Genomic DNA, 20,080 nt, shown 5'->3' with positions numbered 1-20,080 from the left:
GACGCTTGGAAGGAAGTATACTCAGTTCCTGCTCTGTAAACACAGATCGGCTCCTCCTCCTGCCTGATGTCAGAGCATGTGGGTGGCTTTCTTGGCTGATCGTGTGACTGTGTCCCATTTGTTGTAGATGCCGTCACCTTCAGTGAACACCTTGTGTATAAATCTTTGTCTTTTGCATTATTTGCTTGGCTAGAGTCCCAGAAGGAGAATTAACAGGGTTAAAGGGCATGGGTATGTGGATCTTTTTAAGATCTTCTGGAAAGTTGTAAGATGCTTCCAAGAAAGGTTGTGCTTCTCCCTTCCCAGCCCAACTCTCACAGGCAATATATGACACCATGGCTTTTACTGGCCTTGGGACTTCTTGTTAAGATTTTTACCAGGAAGTTCTGAGCTCAGAATGTAACGTAATGTAAAAAGTCACAGGCAGAGGGTGAGATGCAGTAAGCTTGTATGGATTCTGTTAGGATTCCCTGGGGCATTACGCACAGAAAGGCATCCTGTGGCATTTTTGAGCATTATCTCCAGCTGGCCTAGGGTTCATGTTTCTTTAGGTTATTTTGAATGACTTTATGAGGAGAATGGAATTGGCTTTATCTGCTAGCCTAGCACGGGGATATACATCTGTACTGACTCACACGGCAGTCTCCTTTCTCAGGTCACGAACAAACAGAGACGAGAACAGCAGCGACTGGAGAAGAAGAAACGACAGGAGGAGAGGCACCGGCACAAGGCCCTGGAGAGCAGGGGCCACAGGGACAGCAGCAGGGGCGGCGCGGACGCGGGCGCCCAGGTCACCTTGGTGAGGACCTTCGCGGCTCTCAGCATCTGAGTCTGGCCCCCTGGGAGCTGCGCGCAGCGAGTGGGAAGTGCAGGGCTGTGTGCCAGGCTTCCCAGTGAGGCCGTCCTTTACAGAACAGAACCCAACCCACAGAGTCACTCACTGAGTTAGTTTCCTTCGGCTGCCTCTTTTTTGTTCAGAGTTTTGTCCAGTGATGTGTTTTATTTAATGAAAGTGCAGTGAAGCCGTTCATGTTCTGTGTTTAAAATCCGAGTTTGAGGGGTGGATAGTTAGGTAAAAAACAAACAAAAACCTTTTAAGTGTGGTTTTATTTGCCCTGAGAATTTAGAGTTTGGGGACCCTGGGATCTTTCCGTAACACTTGGGGTGCGTTTTGCTCTAATTGTGGATGAGATAGTTTAGATTAACTGCTAGACATTCAGAGGACAAGCTTCCTTTGTTTCTGTTTCATTTTCAGACAGACATTAATATGCAGGATAGTTTATAAATGATCTCCAACTCAGGTACATGTTTAGAATTAACTTTCTTCTACTCCAGGTTAATCAGAGAATAATTCAGGAATTGTTTTTCCAAAGTAATGTGATAGGGAGGTTGTGGCCTGTAGTCAGGGTGGCAACTAAACAACCACATTTCTCTTTCTGATCGTGGTGTTCAGATGGGATTGCAGGTACTGCTGGTTCATTTGTACTCAAGCCATATGATAAATAGGCCTGACTGTTAATTAGGCCTGGGCCTTGCTGGAAAATCGGTAGTGTTGCTGAGTGTTTGATACTTGTTTCTTGATGGCAAGAAGGTGTTGCATGACTGCTTATGATTCAGGTCTGGGATTCTGGAAGCATGCAGTCCAGAATCCGTAGTTGTGAAGGGAAAGATCACGAGAGTCTCAGGTTTTGCACAGGAGGAGTCTGAAGAGTTCTTTTGTTTTGTACGGAGAGAGTGGAAGACTTGCTAAGGTTTTTCATGTTCACATTTTAAGTGAGTGTCTTTCTTTCTTGCTATTCTAGATTTAGAGAGATTCCTTCAGAGGAAAAGTATCTTGAGCTGTTGCTTAATTTGTTAGTATTGTGGAAATGAAATCCCATAAAATGCTGCACTTTCTTCTTTCTAGTTAAGCCCTGTTTGGGATTTTGCTCTTGGAAAAACTCTCCAGCACCCTCTAGAAGTCGTTAGGGACTTAGGTTAGACCAGCTGGGCCGAGGAAGCACTGTGGCTGAGGCCCTGCAGTGGCTGCGCAGTGCTGAAATAGTCAGGTTTGGGCAGTGGGAGGCATCATTCCTCAAACTGAGTTAGATGGATGTGAACTTTAAAATTAACCCTTGAAGTGGCCAATCTTGGACCGTTTTTGCCTTTCGAGGACCAAATATTGGAAGAAATAATATATGCTGAACTGAAAGGTGAACTACTGGTTTTCTCCTCCATCTCAGATTTCAAAATTACAAGAGTTCCAAGGCAAAAAGAAAGCAATAGGAAGGTTTTGACATGTGTAGACACATCATTGTGTGGGCTGCCTTTGGATTCAGTGGGTTGTCTTTATCAGCAGGTGGTTTGCTTTCTTCGGTTTTGATTATGTATTTTAATTCTCTGTTTGTTGGCTTTGGTAACTTTTTGTGCTTGGAGCCTCAGTAGCCTCTTGGGGGTGCCCCCAGAACATGCTGGTATAGTACATCAACGAAGCAGGTCTAGAAACGGCATAGCATTTTTTCTTTGCATGCCGCAGGGTCCTGAGTTAGAGCTTCTGGCGCTCAGTGTGAGAAGGTGAGCCGTCTCTGTTGCCTCGCTGTCTCCAAGGGAGCGCGGGCCAATGCTTCAGGCTCTGTTCTCCTGGCTTTCCGCTGTGGCCGAGCATCTGAGTGAGCACTGTTTCTTGAATGTTTGTACTGTGAGGATTCAGGAGACCAGATCCTCTCACACGATTAAGCAGTTAGGAGTCTGAAATAGCTGAGGGAGACCCATGGTCAGGAGTGGTAGGATTGCTTTAGTTCACATGGTTAAAGAACGTGGCCTTGGGCTCTGTTGGGTTTTAGAAGTTGCTAAAGAGTTACTATAGAATATTGGGTGCATTTATTTATGAATTACATAATTCTGAGAATGGGCTTCACTTTTTCTTGGGTAAAGTAACTGGTTTTAAAAACTAATCTAGTGGCTTCAGTTACTATTTCACAGTTTTTCAGTTATAATTGGTCTGTGTTCAGTATGTTAATTATTAGGGATGGGGTACATGTATCCAGCTTTAGTGATATCTTCTAGCTAAGGGTTTAAATTTAAACTTCACTGCCTCCGTCCCACCAAAGTATGAGGTAGATGGAATCCATGTGTTAGTTGGTTCCGTGAGAGGCTCTGGAGAACCATGTTATTGGCAGCCAAGTGGGGGCCTGGTGTGTTGATTGGTCCTGGCCGCCTGGTGGTGGTTACCTGGTGCCGTTGCTCAGGGCACTGCATAGTAAGGAGTGAAGCGTTCTTAGCCTCTGCGGCTGTTAGATGTTTGTTCTGTGGGATTATCTCGGTAGCTTTGGTCAGGAGAAAGGGGATGGGGTGGTGGTCCATAGCTGCTTACTTGTCTTAGAAGCTGTACATAAAAGTTGTATGAATTTTTTTTAAAGGTCAAAATAAGAAATAAAATTTTAGTGGCAACAGCTTTGTACTCGAGAGGTAGATGTATTAGAACAGCACAGAGCCACAACTTCTAAATTAACATAGTTGCCACCAGGAGGTGTTAGAAGTTGTGTGTGTATATTTGATTTTTCAATAATAGTATATGCTTTTAGGAGTGAAGTCTGGCTGAAGAATTGTGGCAGAAAGGAGTCTCAAGGGTCGAGCTTGTCTGTGGTTCCCCCTATAAGCTCTGAACACACTTCCACACCCCGTGTGATTCCGAGGGCTGGTGAAGTGGGAGCTCTGCTGTGGGGCAGCCGGGGCCGGGCTCCGAGGGGGTGGGTTCTGATGAGCCGCCGCCTCGCCCAGGGAGCTCTGCTGGCAGGAGATGCTGACTGCGGGAGCCGCGCCTGTGTTCCGTAGGTGGGGATCAGGCAGACTTGGCGTGAGGCCGTGCTCGCCTTGTAGGAGTCCCTGTCGTCAGTGTGCAATTTCTCTCTTTCTGGGAAACTCTCAGACTGCCTGGGTTTTACCGGGTCCACATGGAACGCTGTCAGTTTACCTCTGTGAGACGTTCAGCTCAGCACGCGCAGTCGGTTGACGGAAACTCGGCTTCCTCGTCAGGGCTGACTCACTCAGCCTGGCCAGAAGGGCCAGTGTGGGCAGCGTGACGGTGGAGCTTGGTTTCGGTGCCGTGGCCGTGGGCCTCTGACTCCGCTTGGGGTAGACGCGTAGCTCTTCACCTTTTTACCTCAAGGCTCTGTCTCTCTGTGGCAAACCTTTAGACTCAGAGTCTGATGCAGTTTGTTTATTTTTGTTTGTTTTGATGTTTTCATTGTTCACTGTTTTGTTCATCTTAGCTTTCAGAACAAGTGTTGCTCAAACTCTGGGGCCTTCTGACAGTTGTTCTGAGGTGATTTGATAATGGCACTTTCTACAAGATATGTCTTTCTGACTGTAAAGCAAATCGTATGTTTCGTTAAGTTGAAGATCTCGGTTTTAAATGATAGCCAGTCTTCTGCCGTCGCCTACGAGAGAGGGGACGGACAGTTGGTTTGCAGCAGAGACACTGACACCAGTCACAGAGTGCGTGCCCAGTACTGAACTCAGCAGGCGCCCAGAGCCCGGCCCTGGGCAGGACTGGGGCCCTGTCCACTGCCTGGCCCCGTGTGTCCAGGGTAACGTGCCCTGTGAAAACCTCAGGCTCTTACCATTTCCTCGGAGGGATTACCTTCTAGAGTCCTGCTCTCGTAGTGCAGACTACTTTGTAACTCGATTAAAGTGTTCAGCATCCTTGCAAAGTTACTCAAGAAGGAGCTGATACCAGTGAAGAATAATTTCTGTGAAAGCATGAACGGGTGTGTGGTGACCTTGCTGTGAGCAGGGCGTCCCCCGGTCCAGAACCGCTGGTGCTCACTGTGCCGCAGCGCTGGGCAGTCACGACCACTGGGCGAAAGCTCGGCGGCCCACCCTCCCTCTCCCAGCTCGGCATCCACCGGGGCACCGTTGCCTGTCTTCTGTGATGGGGTTTGCGTGTGGCCCCAGACCTCGGCCTGCGTGCCGACCCCTCAGCCGCAGCGGAGGAGTGCGGCTGTGGGCTCCTCCCATGGTTCATCTTCTGGGGGGAACGGCGCTCGGCCTCCCCGGAGCGACCCTTCCAGCATCCACCAGCAGCGAGCTCTGTGAGGAGGAGGGAGGGGCTGGGAGCCTAACGGCAGACCTCTGTGTTCCCTGTGCCAACGGGGAGGCGCTGGTGGGCGTTAGTCCCTTGACGAGGGAGGGCAGGTGGGTCTGTGGAGAATACTGGAGCCCCTGTGGCTCAGCCACCTTCCCTTTTTCCCCTAATTGCACTATACTTGCTCTCGCTGCAGTCCGGAGATACCCAAGACCTCCGTGGGGTCATGACCCAGAGACTTAGCAAGTCTCGCCTTATCCATGGAGCTTGACAGGGAGAAGCGTGGCCGTTGTCTGGCATCCGCAGCTCATTTCTTCCTCCTTTCCTCGCGTTGTGTTACTCTGAACCATTCTGTTTTTTATTTACCAAAGTACTGTACTTGGCTATTTGCAGTGTTTCCAAAACCAAATGTTTTCTTTTGTTGTGTCTTTAACCTTCAATACTTGGTGCAATAGAAGCTGCAGAGATGTGCCACTTTATCTATGAACTGGAGTTTTGTATACCAATAAATTCTAGTTTAAAGACAGTTTCGAGTCGTCTATGTCACTGTCTGACTGCCGTTTGGTGGCACGAGATGGAGAGCCTGCCGGTCCTTCTCAGAGACTTTGCAGGAAACTGGGCCTGTTCTGCCCAGGGACAGTCGTTTGGGGTCTCACTGAGCTCCAGTAGCTGATTGCAGCTTCTGTCCAGGTGAGTGTGGCCGCGCACCTGGGAGGCCTCCTCCACTTTCTGCCTGGTGTCTTAAGAACATCTCTCATAGTTAGCAGTTGTCTAAATACAGAGCAGCTGTCTTTTGGCAGCCCTGAGGGTTTCTCTAGAGCTCTGGGGCTTGGTTTGACCCCATTCCAGGAGGGATCGCCTTCCCGCAGACACACGTGGGCAGCAGTGACTGCACAGGTTACCTGGAAGAGGTGCTCGGGACGGGGAGGGGCAGATGGCCACAGAGCGCCAGAGGCACGGGCCCTGGGCGAGACCGTCGGGGCCGGTCCCGAGGCCAAGGCCGCGGCCGTGCGGCCGGTGGTTTTGGCCTCTGGGTTCCCGCCTGATCTTGTCCTGTGTGCTCGTCCAGCAGCCTGTGGGTGGGCCCCACGGTACTTTGACACCGAAAGGGCTCTGCTGCCACCCTGGGTGGGTGAAGACCGCAGCAGCTGGCGAGCCGTCCCTTCCCTCTTGATCACTGTCCTCCCTGTGTGATGTTTGCCTCGTCCCATGACCTGGGGACCTTGGGGTACACAGATGCTATCCAGTTCCTGAGCCCGCGAGGCCCAGACGCCAGACCCTGCTCACCCGACTGAGAATCTCTCTGAAAGATCTGCTAGGACCTGAGTGCTGCCCCAGTGTAGGGTACTGCCCCCCCAACCCTGGGCGGAGAACGTCCATGGCCTCCTTGGTGGTGTCCTGTGGTTTGCTGGGGGCCGGGGGCCGCCTGCTGGGCTGCATGGTGGTCCTGGGGCTTCCTGCCTGGGTCTTGGTGACCTGTGAGGTCGGGTGAGTCTGCAAGGGCGGAAGTGTCCTCAGGCCTCAGAGGGGACAATTAAAGGGATACAGTTTGCTGTTTGTGTTTTCCTCCAGGCTGTTGCTTACTCCGCGTGAGGGACAGTGTATGGTGTCAAAGGCTGAGATGCCATAAGGGGAAAGTGGCTGTTCCCCTGTCCCCTCTTGGCAACTGGTCATGGTTGTCTAGAGGAAAGCAGGGTTGAAAAACCCAGCATTAAAGTTACCTGTTCCCCAGATAGGCAGAAAGTGTGTGTCAACCTTGAGATACAGCCACAATTTGTCATAAATGCTCTGCTCCAGTATGGGTTTAGCTAGACTGCTGGACCGAGCGGGCACTCAGACCGCAGTGTTGCAGTGATTTAGAACTTTGTATATTAAATAGGATCGAGACCAATCCTGCTGATTCATGGATTCTGGTTTGGCAGCAGAAAAACTTCTCTGTCTTGGCGAAACTTGTCTGAAATTCCCTGTGTAGAGGGACTTAGGTGTATCAAGATATTCGGTTTTTGTTCAGTTTATTCACCAATCCGAACATCCAGGAATTTATCGTTTACTGAACCTGTGCTGTGTTGGAATCTTTATTTCTGGGCATTGAATCAGACATGGACCTTGTCCTCAAAAACCTTTCAGCCCAGCAGTGAAAGTGGACACAACTATGACCCAAGAGAAGACAGGCCATGATAGGAGGTACTGATAGGAAAAGGCTGCGAGTTCAGAAGGGATGGGAGGAAGTGTCGTTTAGATGAGGGATGAAAAGGGAAATAGGAGGTGTAAATGGGGAGTGAGGTTTTTGGGATCGAAGGGCCAGCATCATCAAACCCCTCGAGTGGGAGAGTGGGATGTCCCATGAGTTTGGGACAGAGTTTACTAAGGAGGGACAATTCATTTGGAGGCAGACTGGGGACTCCTTTCTTCAAACGCTTGTCACATGTCTTTTGCTACCAGAAAACTATTGCTGCGCTTGCTGAATGAATTCCAAACATCAGGCATTCCCAGTGCCTCCTGACCACCTGCAATCGGTGTTCCAAGTCCGCCTCCGTGTGTGTTTTTGACCTTGGCACACATCATAGGTAGCGGCCCTCCAGGAAGAGGCTGCGCACCACCTCTCAAGCCAATTTTGCCTCACTGCCTCTGTAGGACATATGTTCAGGGCACAAAAGGTTAATGATTTCTAAACACATGTCCACTGAAGATAAATGAGCACTCAGAGTAGTGAGCCAAGGGGCTGTTCAAATAAATTAGTACAGTGTTTATCATGTGTATGACTCCACTTCTGTAAAATCACCGTGATCATGTATCTGTGGATTCAGTTGAACAGATACTTAGCATCCGTCATGTGATGGATTAAATAGAGGAGAAAAAAATGCAAAGTGACCTAGCACAGATGGCGCTCTCTGAGGCTCCAGGCACTTTGGATAAGTTGTCTCATTTAAACCTTATACCACCCGGTGAGGTTGATGGTCACGTCCCCGTCTTACACAGGAGGGAATAAATGATGGGTCCAAGATCACAGATTTGAATTCAGGGCAGTCTGCCCGCACCATGGAGGAACCCAAAGTGAGAGCCCAAATAACTGGGGTGAGTATCCCTAGGAAAGGTAAGAACACATTGCTTGGTCCTTCAGAGGAGGGCAAGACCTCCTCCAAGTGGAAAAAGATGGAAGAGGCAGCATTTGAGATGTGCCTCCAAGCGTGCGGATGTGAACGTGGCGATAAGGAGTCTGGGAAGAGGGAGCCTTCTAGGTTGAAGGAAGCTACTGCGGAGCTACAGAGGGAGGTGGGCCTGTTCTGGCAGTGGTGAGGAGCATAGAGAAATACATGTGGCTGGATAAAGCTCCTGAAACCAAGCTTGAATGCCAGGGGTTGGTGGACAATGGGGAGCCATAGATGGTTCAGGGCGGAAGAGTAATGTGATAGAAATCAAACTGGGAAATGAAGCTGGGCTTGGTGGACTGGATGGGAAATGAAGGGCTGAGGAACATTTGGTTCTGAGAGCCCGATTTTGGCTCCATTGCAACACTCGCCAGTGAAGAGTGACTGGTGTTGTCTGTCTGGAGGTTGGCCACGGCAGACTTGTCTCTGCCTCCTGCATTCAGTGCGGGGCCAGGGGCATAGTTTGTATGAAAGTGTATTGAGGGAGAGAATGAGATTTAATACAGTATTCAGTTCTCCAGATACTACAAGGGACCCTAAGGAAGCAGACAAATGTCCATGAAATCATAATTGAACTCTTTAATTTGGAAATTCCAATGTGATTTGATTTCTAACCACTTATTCAGCAAGTTATTTGATTGAACACTTGGTTCATAGCTTATGCTAGGGGCTCCCTTATGGCAGAAAGTGAAGAGGAACTAAAAAGCCTCTTGATGAAACTGAAAGAAGAGAGTGAAAAAGTTGGCTTAAAGCTCAACATTCAGAAAACTAAGATCATGGCATCTGGTCCCATCACTTCATGGGAAATAGATGGGGAAACAGTGTCAGACTTTATTTTTTTGGGGCTCCAAAATCACTGCAGATGGTGATTGCAGCCATGAAATTAAAAGACACTTACTCCTTGGAAGGAAAGTTATGACCAACCTAGATAGCATATTCAAAAGCAGAGACATTACTTTGCCAACAAAGGTCCGTCTAGTCAAGGCTATGGTTTTTCCTGTGGTCATGTATGGATGTGAGAGTTGGACTGTGAAGAAAGCTGAGAGCCGAAGATTGATGCTTTTGAACTGTGGTGTTGGAGAAGACACTTGAGAGTCCCTTGGATTGCAAGGAGATCCAACCAGTCCATTCTGAAGGAGACCAGTCCTGGGTGTTCATTGGAAGGACTGATGCTGAGGCTGAAACTCCAGTACTTTGGCCACCTCACGTGAAGAGCTGACTCATTGGAAAAGACTCTGATGCTGGGAGGGATTGGGGGGCAGGAGAAGGGGACGACAGAGGATGAGATGGCTGGATGGCATCACCGATGTGATGGACGTGAGTCTGAGTGAACTCCGGGAGTTGGTGATGGACAGGCAGGCCTGGAGTGCTGCAATTCATGGGGTCACAAAGAGTCGGACACGACTGAGCGACTGAACTGAACTGAACTGATGAACCACCTGGGGGTCTTGTTAACCAGCAGGTCTGGGATCAGGTCCACGATCCTGCATTTCTAATAAGCTTCCTGAGCGGTGAGGTCTTGAATGACACACTGCTGCTAACTGGCAAAGCAGAGGGCTCTACCTGGAACCTCCAACAACATCAAGTTCAGGGTTCTGCTTTCCTCTTTTCAGTCCTTCCTACCAAGTCTACAGCTGGAAATCAAGGGTATGGGCTGTAGAGGCACACGAACAGGATTTAGATGGAATCATCGACTCGTTCACCAAATATTTATTGATTCCTGGGAAAACGGGCTGCGCCGAGGCTGGTCCTCAAGTTCTAATTTCCACCCCGTCAGATGGTTAAACAACTGTGACTTCACCGGGGCCTCCTCCCAGCGATAGGTCCCGCCCAGAGCACCGCCCAAGTCAGACCCTTCATCCTGTGCTCGTGTGTGCAGTGGCACCGTCATTCTGAGATGTCTTTAAGGGCTTAGTATTTCTCAGCTTGTTTATTACTGAAAATATGGGAGGACTGATTTCACCAGCCCTGAAGCACACTTTGCCCTCCCTGACAAAGGGAAATCCAGGTTTAAACCAAATTTGTTTCCTCCTGGCAGCCTGAACAAAATGGACACCAGAGGGCGCCTCAGGACCACTCTGCCTAACAAACGCGGTCCTCTCTTCCCCACCCACCCGCGTTGCGCTTGAAGACCTCATCTCCTGGTGATTTTTCACACAGGATTCGAGTCAGTCACAGTAGCAAAGCACAGACATCTGCTCCTCTCTTGTGTGGCCAGCTCAGAACTTCTTCACCTTTTAAAATTTATGGTGATTATCCTTTCGGTGGCATCAGGCTCTTTCCTGCCCTCAAAGCCCTGGGTGTTGCACACACGGCAAGAAATGGAGAGAGGGAGTGAACGTTTATTCCCTGTCCGCCGTGAGCTTTGCCTGTGCAGTGCATTTTTACATGCTTTATCTCATTGAGTAGGCTTATCCCAACCCTGGAAGATTTTATCAGCATCTTACAGTGGAGTATCATGTCTATATTTAGCAGTAGAATCTGCTGAAGTTTATTTCTTCCCAGGGAGGCTGCATTCCAATTTGATGGGAATCCTTTGGTGCATTGAATTGGCTCCAAAGTCAGCCTCAGGATGCCAGATGTAGGATGTAGAAATCTTTCCTCGTCCCCTCCCCGTATCTGGAGCCGGGCCTGGCATGGGTATCCTCACAGCTGACCTTCCCTGGGCACTCTGGGTTGTTCATGCTGACAAGCAGAGGGGCAGAGGGGCAGTGACTGATACCGACTCATGAAGAAGAAGGGCCACTGGCTTGGGAGTGAGGACATCCCTCCAGGTAGAACCTTCCCTCTCTGACCTCTGGGGTGCCCCTCTGCCAAGGGAGGGCTTTGAATAAGCCAATTTGAGAGCCTCTTTTCCCTCTAAGCCAGAATTCTAATGGGAGGGATTTGAAGCCTGATGACATGGTGGGGACAATATTTTTAGGCTGGTATTTTGCGTGCTTTTCACATTACGCCATATGGCCAGAAATATTTCTGCTAGAGACTGCCATTATTATCTTGGATAAGACAGTAACACGTTAGAAAAAAAGAGAATCACAGAAACTCACTGTAATGGAAAACTCAAAGGACAGAGTGTTGGAACTGTCTGCAGGGGCCACCCGAGCCAGACCCATGCTGTGTCCCCGTGCTTAGCACATTGCTGGGCGCTCAGGAAACACCGGAGCCAATGAAGCCGGAGACTGGTGAAACCCTAGGACAGAATCTGAGGGCCAGTGTTAGGATCCTGGGCAAACATTATCCACATGTTCAGAAGAGGGGACTGAGATCCCAGGGGATGGGTTGTAGAATCTTCTGGGTGTTCCAGGGGCCCCTCTGCCCCCGGTGTGGCTCTTTTTGAGGGCACTGTGGCCAGGGAGGCCAGGGATGGTCCAGGGCTGAGTCTGGGGCCTCTCAGGGAAGGATGGGCTTATGGGAAAGGAGTTTTCCGGTGGGGAGAGCCTTTGGTGCTAACCCTCCCGAGGCCTGGGGGCCCTGGCAGGCCTCAGTGGGAGGCAGACCGCACCCTTAGCAGGGGGGGGTGGGCCCGGTGCACAGCTTGTTGGGGTAATGGGCGTATTTGCGGTCGTAGGTGCCCAGGTTGCGGCGAAAGCAGAGCGCAGCCTTCTTGTCACACTCGCAGGTCCGTCGCTGGCAGCTGGTTCTGCCGGCTGGATGGGACGTGGGCAGTCAGGGCCCGGGAACTTTGGGCCCGCCACTCCCAGCCACATGCAGGGGAGCGCGCTGGGGTCCACATTCTCCACCTGGAAGCCCACGCTCCCTGGGGGGATGCTCCAGGGTTGGGTGAGGGAACGGGCAGGGTGCTGAGGCCCTTCTGGGGCCAGGGACGCTAGAAGCCTGGAGATTTATCTTTGCTGTTCCTTCCTTTCCCAAACCCACTCCACTGCCCTGAGCCCCTTCCGCACGGGGAGACCACCTGTCCCAGCCCTGGGACGGCTGTGTTTCTGGGCAACCCTTCTCCCACGTAATGGACTGCGTATGGTACCGGCAGCCGTGAACCAGAGAGGAAAACTACTGAACGGCAGCAGCCCGATCCCGGGTGACCTGGGTGTGCCCAGAGGGCCTGGAGCTGGGGCCTGCGCCTGCCGCCCTCAGTGGGGATGGAGCCCGCTTTCCCAGCATGTATCTCAGGGCGCCCCCTCCACGTGCGCCCACACCCAGCCTGGGGAGTGGTGCGGACATCAGCTCTGTGGGCTCCAGGGGCCCCAAAGCCTCCTCTTGCCTCTACCACCTCTGTCTGCCCTCAGGGTCTCTGGTTCCTTTTTGTCCCCACGAAGACGTCCCCCAGCTCAGACATGTCCAGCTTCCTCAGGATCTCTCGCGAAGGTCAGCCTCATTTCCCATCCAGGTTCTCCTCTCACCTGCTCTTTCAGCAGAACTCAGATTTGGCAGGGGCTTAACAGCTATGTCAGCTCCCAGGAGCTGGGCTAAGCTGGCAAGTGCTAGGTTAGGTCTCCCTTTTACAGATGAAGAAATAGGAGCTTTTGAGGGGCTCTATCGCTTGCCCAGAGCCACATGGCAAGGGCTCGGGGAGGGGGCTCCCCGAACCTGTGTCCCATTCACCTGACCCCTCCCTTCACTCACCCTCTCAGCGCTGTCCCTAACAGGTGGCTTCCAGCCTTGCATGAGCTCCCTGTGACTGGGAGCTCATTACCTACCAAAGCCTCTTTGCTGAGTGGATTGCGGTGGGAACAGGAAACTGGGAGCCCCGCCTGCCTCCCGCAGCTCTGCTTCTGGTCCCGCCCCGCCCCCAGGACAGACCCCAGAGATCTGAGTCCTTGCTGGCCCTCCCAGCCCCCTGTGCTGTGTGCCCCCAGCTCTGGGCCTGCCCTCTGCCTTCCAGGCTACTCCTGGCTTTGCGGCAGGAAGAAGGAGGTTTGGTTCTCCGATGTGAGTTCCCTCCATGGGGCTGGGCTGCGTGGAGCCCTTGACACTCTGATTCGGGTCCAGCTGTTTCCCCAGGCCAGGGAGCAGAGGAGAAGGCTAACTGGTCCAAGTGGGCATGGGGTCTGGCAAGGAGGCGCGCTGGTGCGGTGGGTCAGCCTTTGGGAGCGGGGTCTGTGGCCCTGCGTCCGAGCTCCAGCCTCTGGGTCTGGGGACCTGTCCCTAGCAGCTGCCCAGGCCCTGGGGAGGGCTGTCTGGGCGCAGCTTCTCTGGGTGGGGCTCAGTGCTGGCCCTTTGCTCCTCCCCTCAGAGGCTGAAGCTGGTGGGGGGGGGGGCGCCTCTGAATGGGGGGCTTGTTCCTGGGGTCCCAGGGCAGGAGCTGATGGGTCCTGGGCTCTCCAGACCGAGTGCCATGGGAGCAGGGACACGCCTCTCCCTAGCGCTGTGATGATGGAAGACCCACCTCTCCCACCCAGGTGACCAGGCTCATGGGTCTCCATCAGGAGAGGGGTTCCTGGCTGACCCCTTCCCTCTCCAGGGGCCTGGGGGACCCCCAGGTCCGCTCACTCACCGCAGAAGATGCTGTGCCTGGTGGCGGAGAAGAGGTACCTTTCCATCTTGGGTTCGCAGCCAAGCTTCTCCAGGCGCCCGTAGCAGCAGTCGTGGGCGTGGCAGCACCTGTGAAGATCGAGGTCGGCCTGAAGGGGCCAGCTGGGCTGGACGGGGGGCCGCTTGGGGGGGCTCAGGGCCCAAAGGGGCTCGCAAGTGTGGTGGTCACGCCTCAGCTTCCTAGGTACCCCCAGCTCCCCGCAGGATGCTCCCCCCGGCGCCTCCACCCTCCAGGCAGGACCCTGGCTGGGCCGCCTGCTCACCAGTCTGTCTCGTCCACCGGCCAGCGGGCGCCGCCGACCCCGCAGTAGCAGCCGTAGTCATTGTACTGCAGCGCGGGCTTCCCCGTCGTCCTCTCGATCATCACCCCGAACTGGACCAGGTTCCCGCCAGCCAGGGCCACTGCAGGGACGGAGCGGGAGGGCATCAGCTCCCTCAGGGCCCCACTCTCTGCGGCCAGCTGCAGTCCCCACATCTGAGCGCGGGCGTCTCTCGGATCGTCTCGGGAGCCTCCACCGCCCCGAGCACCTCACTCCCGACGGTAACAGTGCTAATGGGTGATACGACAGATGACAGAGATGGGTGGGCGGCATCACACACTCAACGGACATGAGTGTGAGTGAGCTCCGGGAGTTGGTGATGGACAGGGAGGCCTGGCGCGCTGCGGTCCACGGGGTCGCAAAGACTGAGCGACTGAGTGCCAGCGCCAGTCAGTAGTGACGTCCCTGTGACGCTGCTGCACCTGGGTCTCCTGGTCCTCACCTGCGTCGTGTCCCCACCTGACCTCCCACCCCGCTCTCCTTCCAAACCACCCCCTCACTCATCCTCTAGGCTCCCATCCCGGTTTCCTGATCCTTTCCCCTGGCGTCAGCCCCCACGCCCGCCCCCAGGAGCACTCTGTCCGCATCGAGTCCCATCAGATGTCGCTGGATAAACTTCCTGACCACCCGGACTTCCCCGAGTTCCTCCAGGTCCTGCTGCTGCAGCATTGGGGGCCCGCCCACCTGGCAGGTTAAAGGCAGAAAGGGACACTCAGGTGGGCGGTGGAGCTCGGGCAGCAGCAGCTGTTGGGGGGCCCCTGCCGCTTCCTCCCCTCTGTCCCCCCAGGCCGTTCAGGCTGCAGCCATGCCCCCTTTCCACTGGCCAGTTCTTCCTGGGCCAGGGCTGGTCTCAGGGTGACCGATGACACCCTCCCTGGGGGCTGGCTCAGGAGCCCCCCGGAGTGTTCCCAGCTGGGGCAGAGCAGGAGTGCAGGCATGAAGGTCACTTACCCAGGAGGCATAGGAAGGTCAGAAGAGGGGGCCGCTTCATCCTGGGGGGCGGGGAGGGGAGCAGGGGGCAGAGAAGCTGGGCTGCAGGAGACGGAAGCCAGCAGGGGCACCTCTGATCTCCAGACACCTCCCCGATTAGTTAAATACCCGGGTCCTGTCCACTCCCCATCATTAACCCCCGAGCACCCAGTGATGCAACGATACTTCCAGCTCTGACACTCTGGCCAAGTCCCCAGGGGAGGGGCCAGGCTGGGGCCCGCGGCTCTGCTTCCAGAGCCAGGCGGTGGGGCCAGCCTCTGGGCCTTCTCCTCCCCGCCCTTCCCATCACTGCCCTCTGCCCCAGAATCCCTGCGCTCGCCCCCAGCGCAGAGCTGGGAGCCTGGGGCGTGCCAGGGGCTTTTCCTTCGTGGGGTCTTTTTCTCACCCTCATTTTATGGACGCTGCTCCTGAGACTCAGAGAGGCTGAACTCAGATGTCCTGGGAGCAGTAAGGGCGAGCCTGTACTGTGTCCACGCCACTGGCTAGTTCAGCTTGGCTCCAGCTCCCCGCCCTGTCCCTCAACCAGCCCCCGTTGGACCCAGACAGGGACTGTAGCTTGGCTAAATGACAAGGCTCTGGGCATCTGGGGGCTGTGTGTCCAAGAACCTAGAGTCGAAAGGCTGGGAGCTGAGCCAGCTGGGCTCAGGGATTTATCTTTATTGTTCTTTCTTAGGACTGCTCCTGCTTGCTTGATGGGTAGTGAAAATCCTCCCAGTTGTGAACTCTGTCTCCCCAAAACCCTTGAGCGGTGGTGTAGCGTGGCTCCTGTAGAAACAGGCTCTGTCTGAGTCAGCTGGAAAACCCACATTCCAGCAGGGACTGGAAGCTTCCATCCTTTTGATGTCATCTTGGGGCCCGCATGGTGGAGACAGCAGCTTCCTACTGTGGCTTGACTCTGAGAGAGACTGCTGTCCCTGGAGTCAGGTCAGCACATGGAGGCTGGGCTTCAGAGCGTGGCTGGAAGTCAGCAGGACAGAGGAGGGGACCCGGCTCTGCTGTGATCAGAAATATCGGAGTCCCACCAGCCTCAGCCTCACCATGGGCTCATTTGCTGGCTGGAGTCCACTCAGGCAGAACCGGATGCAAGATGCCAGGACCTGGCCTGCGACATCCCCCTGCCTTCCGTGTTCCTGGTCTGCTGGGATAACCAGATCGGCCACTTCCATCAACGTCTGGGGCCTGGGAGTTGCTTAGTCTGTGCCCCTGGAGTCCCGCTTCCACTATTCGTTACGTTTCCTTGTGAGGAATCTCGGTTTTTCCTGTTTCTATTATGGGGATAGAAGCCATCTCCTTCACGGGAAAGAAGGAAGGCTCACAGCCAGCTCAGCAGTCCCCGCACCACTGTTTACTCTGTGGCAGGACCATGCCAAGCTCTTCTCCAGCAGGATCTCCAGGAACCTTCAAACAGCCTCATAACTCGATCGCAGTGATCATCCCCATTTTACAGAGGAGCAAACTGAGACCCACGCCTAAGTAGCTGGTGAGCCAGAACGGGGGCCCCAGACAGTTCAAAGGGCTTACAGGAGGCAATACCAACAGCAGGCAGGCCGCCAGGCACCCGTGATATCTTTGAAAAAAGTGAAAGTGTTAGTTGCTCAGTCGTGTCCAACTCCTTCGTGACCCCATGGACTGTAGCCCACCAGGCTCCTCTGTCCACGGAATTCTCCAGGCAAAAATAATAGAATGTGTTGCCCTTTCCTTCTCCAGGGGATCTTCCCCATCCAGGGATTGAACCCGGCTTTCCTGCATTGCAAGCGGATTCTTTACGATCTTAACCACCAGGGAAAGGGGCCCTCAAGATCTTCTCCCTTCTTTAAAGTTAGAGTGACTATAATCCAGGTTGGGTTATATTTAGCTTCATATCATTGTAGTCACAGCATTTACTTTCCATTTTTTTTTTTTTTTTTAGTGAGGAGAGGGTCCGTGAAAGGGAGAGTAGCCAGGGCCCACAGTAAAAATCGTCCTGTAGCCTCAAGCTGAGACACCCAGTGTAGGGCCTCCTCTTCAGGAGCTGACTGGGGGTCTGGCTTCAGCATCCTTTCCAGGGGAAGAGGCTGGGCCTCAGCCCGCAGATGAGGAGGACTCCCAACTCAAATTCCCTGGCCCAACTTGATATTCCCTATCCTGTCAGGGATAGAGTCCCTGGGGAGGTGTCACCTTGGGGTGGGGTGGGGAGGGCTGGTGGCAGGGATCTCAGGCAGTGATTTGGGATTAAAGGTTTTTTGACCCTGGACAGTAAAGCTGGGTAAACACTGACATACATTCTGCTGCGGCCCTTCCTCCGGCCCCTCCCATTTCCTGCTCGGGACTTCTCCTGGAACCCTTTCCATGCTGGGCTGTGCTCACCCCCTGGGAGACTTGGGGGGAAAGAAGCCAGAGAGGTGGGTGCCCTTGGCCAGGGTCACCTAGCTGTGCTGAGTTGCTGTCTCCGGGGGGAGGGGGCATCCCCTTCTCACTTTTGCCTTTTGATTTTAACGAGGGTGCTCCTGGCAGCCCCGGGCTCCTGGCCTAGGTCATTATATCCCAAACAGTGACTCACAGGGGAGCTACCTCCTAAATAACTGAAAATTAGCTTTGATTCCTGGGGAGGTTTGCCACACAGCCCTTCCTCCAGCAGCATAAAGGGTGTTTCTCAGGAAGGGCTGGGTTTCTGAGACAGTCCCTTTATTGAGCCATTTTGAGTCCTGGCCTGACCAGGACTGGGGCCCCTGTGAGCTCTGCCAGAGTGCACCTGTGGCAGAAACCTAAGGACTGTGGGGCCAGTCAGGCAGGGAAATCTAGGCAGGCTTCCAGGAGGCAGTGTCCCCAGCTGAGGTGTGAAGTGGGGACGTTTGGGAGGAGACGTTTAGGCATTCAGGAAATGTGTTTGGTTTTATGGTTTTCTCACTAGTAGCACAAAGTAGTTGAAAGCTCTGCATCTCTGCATCACCAAGACAGGGACTTGAGTGTTCACCTAAGCCCCACCATATACAGGCTGCGTGACCTTGGCCAGTTCCATCGCCACCCAAGCTCAGTTTCGTCATCTGTGTTGTTGTTCAGTCGCCAAATCGTGTCCAGCTCTTTGCGACCTCATGGACTGCAGCACGCCAGGCTTCTCTGCTTTTCACTGTCTTCCAGGGTTTGCTCAGATTCATGTCCACTGAGTTGGTGATACTATCTAACCATCCCATCCTCCGCTGCATCATCACTAATGGGGGATAATTAGGCCTCCTTTTCAGAGTTTGGGGCCAGATGAAAAGGAAATGAAATGTGGAAAGCTCTTTGCAGGGTGCCATGCCCACTGGAGGAATCCATAAACACTGGGTCCCTCCTTAACCTGGTCACGGGGGAGGCAGCTACTGGCCTAGGAGCTCAAAGCCCTCATCCCTGCTGGAGGCCAGCATGCAGCTGGGCCGGGTCTCCCCGCATTTCAGTGGGGTTATTGCCCCCACTTGCAGATCCTAACTTCCATGATGGGGGAACAGGAAACAGTCCCACCTCTCAGCAATGGCTTCTTTCTTTTGGTGTAAAGCTGTCCCTGTAATGAGAAGTCACCATCCTCCTCCTTCTCGACATTGTCATCCTCATCGCAATAAAAAAAGGCAAAACAACCACCATTTATTAAGTTCCTACAGTGTTGCAAGCACTTTGCAGAGAGCTCGTCATCTGCTCAATCTCTTCACTTCCATGCTTACCCCGGAGCCCGAAGGATCCTACAGCCTCTCCCAGCAAAGTGCAATCCCCTTCATCCGAAAGAATTCATTGCTCTTCAGTCAATAAACTAGACTGAGGATCTTCTAGGTGCTGCGGCTCCATGGGAGAGCAAAGCCAGACCTGGTCTCTGCCCCCATGGAGCTGGCAGTGCAGCAGGGAGACTGACATTAGTCATCGTGTACTGAATGGAAGCTTTCAAATAGGAATAAGCAGCCCAACCAAATGTTCCTTGGGTTTATGAGAGCATTTAGTGGGGAGGTCTGATCTGGGCAGGGCTCCCTGTGGAAGAAATGATTTAGCAGGGATCTCAAGATGTTCATAAGGAAGTGGGGAGAGTTTAAATGGAAGGATAGTCTGTGCAAAGGCCCTGTGGTCTGAAGGACATGGCCCCTGGGGGGCTGAAAGGAGCCTGGGGAGTTGGGCTGGTGGTGCTTGGGTCTTGAAGGGCATGATTCACTGGGAAGCTGATCCCGGGATCTTGACCTCCCATTCACCTCACAGCTTGAGTCTGATGGACAAGCGGCCTAGAGCTTGCATGATGCAGGAGAAGGCCTGAGGTCCCCCATGAGAATAAGGCCCCTCTCTGCAAGACCTCAGCCTGGACAATCCCGTGGGTGGAGAAGCCTGATAGGCTTCAATCCATGGGGTCGCAAAGAGGCGGACACTACTGAGCGACTTCACTTTCTTTCTTTCTGAAAGACCTGGTGATATTTTCATCCCAACGGGAAAACCTCCCTCTGGTGGGAACGGGCTTTGCACAACTGTCAGCACAGAGTTGGGTCTTCCCATTTGTGATGGAGGGTAAAGAACAAGACTCCTTGGCCTGGGCCGGTTGTCTATAAGGTCGCCAGCATCCTTGTAAAGTGGCTCTGCTGAGCCTTGCTGAGCTCTGTCCAGGGAACGGTGGAATGGCATAAGGGTTTGAAACAAGTGACCTGCTTGTGTGTTTGGACAAAGTGACTTTGGCTGCTGAGAAGTGAATGAATGGGAGAGACAGCAGCCAGGAAGAGAAGCAGGCAGGAGAGTGGGGTACCGTGGACTCCAGGGCGGGCCCATGCTTCAGTGGACACCTGGTTCAGCGCAGGTGGGTGGTGGAGCCAAGGAGGAAAGGTGATGAATGCGCCGGGCGCCACCCCTTGCCAGACAGGTGCAGGGCCACGGGAGGGAGCGGAAGCCGAGAGTCTCCGTCCCAGATGGCTTCATTGCCCCCGCTGGTCCAAGAAGGGCACAGGGAGCAGGGCCGCCCACACAGGAACGGGCCGGGGTGCTGCATGAGCTCCTGTGTGATGCTGGCGGGGGGGTGTCTGTAAGTGCCTGTACATGGTGGTGGTGGAGGGGGATGTTCAGGCCCGCCCGCTGGGAGGGGCCCCTTT

At 53.6% G+C, this 20,080-nt stretch overlaps 2 protein-coding genes across 6 annotated transcripts in view; one reads left to right on the top strand and one right to left on the bottom strand.

Annotated features, from left to right (window-relative positions):
* The window catches only part of OTUD3 (OTU deubiquitinase 3), a 35,191-nt gene extending 29,600 nt beyond the window's left edge, over positions 1-5,591 (top strand). For 3 of the 5 annotated variants that reach the window (XM_042244688.1, XM_027965587.2, XM_060411485.1), the window contains one exon: positions 643-5,591. In XM_042244688.1, coding sequence (XP_042100622.1) covers positions 643-897 — 255 coding nt within the window. In that variant the 3' untranslated portion in view covers positions 898-5,591. The remainder of the gene's footprint in view (positions 1-642) is intronic. The other 2 variants (XM_060411484.1, XM_027965588.2) reach the window with 1 other exon arrangement.
* A 3,187-nt stretch (positions 5,592-8,778) lies between these two features.
* On the bottom strand, positions 8,779-15,209 carry PLA2G2E (phospholipase A2 group IIE). Its single transcript, XM_027963998.3, has 4 exons — positions 14,976-15,209; positions 13,968-14,106; positions 13,667-13,773; positions 8,779-11,861 (listed from the first exon to the last, which is right to left on the bottom strand). The coding sequence occupies exons 1-4, from the start codon at positions 15,013-15,015 to the stop codon at positions 11,719-11,721; spliced, it is 429 nt and encodes a 142-aa protein (XP_027819799.1). The 5' UTR covers positions 15,016-15,209; the 3' UTR covers positions 8,779-11,718.
* Between the last annotated feature and the right edge of the window lie 4,871 nt (positions 15,210-20,080).

The sequence above is a fragment of the Ovis aries genome, chromosome 2, assembly GCF_016772045.2.
Source record: "Ovis aries strain OAR_USU_Benz2616 breed Rambouillet chromosome 2, ARS-UI_Ramb_v3.0, whole genome shotgun sequence".
NCBI classification, from domain to species: domain Eukaryota; kingdom Metazoa; phylum Chordata; class Mammalia; order Artiodactyla; family Bovidae; genus Ovis; species Ovis aries.
The sequence above is the reverse complement of the archived record's forward strand: the minus strand, read 5'-3'. Positions and strand labels throughout refer to the sequence as shown.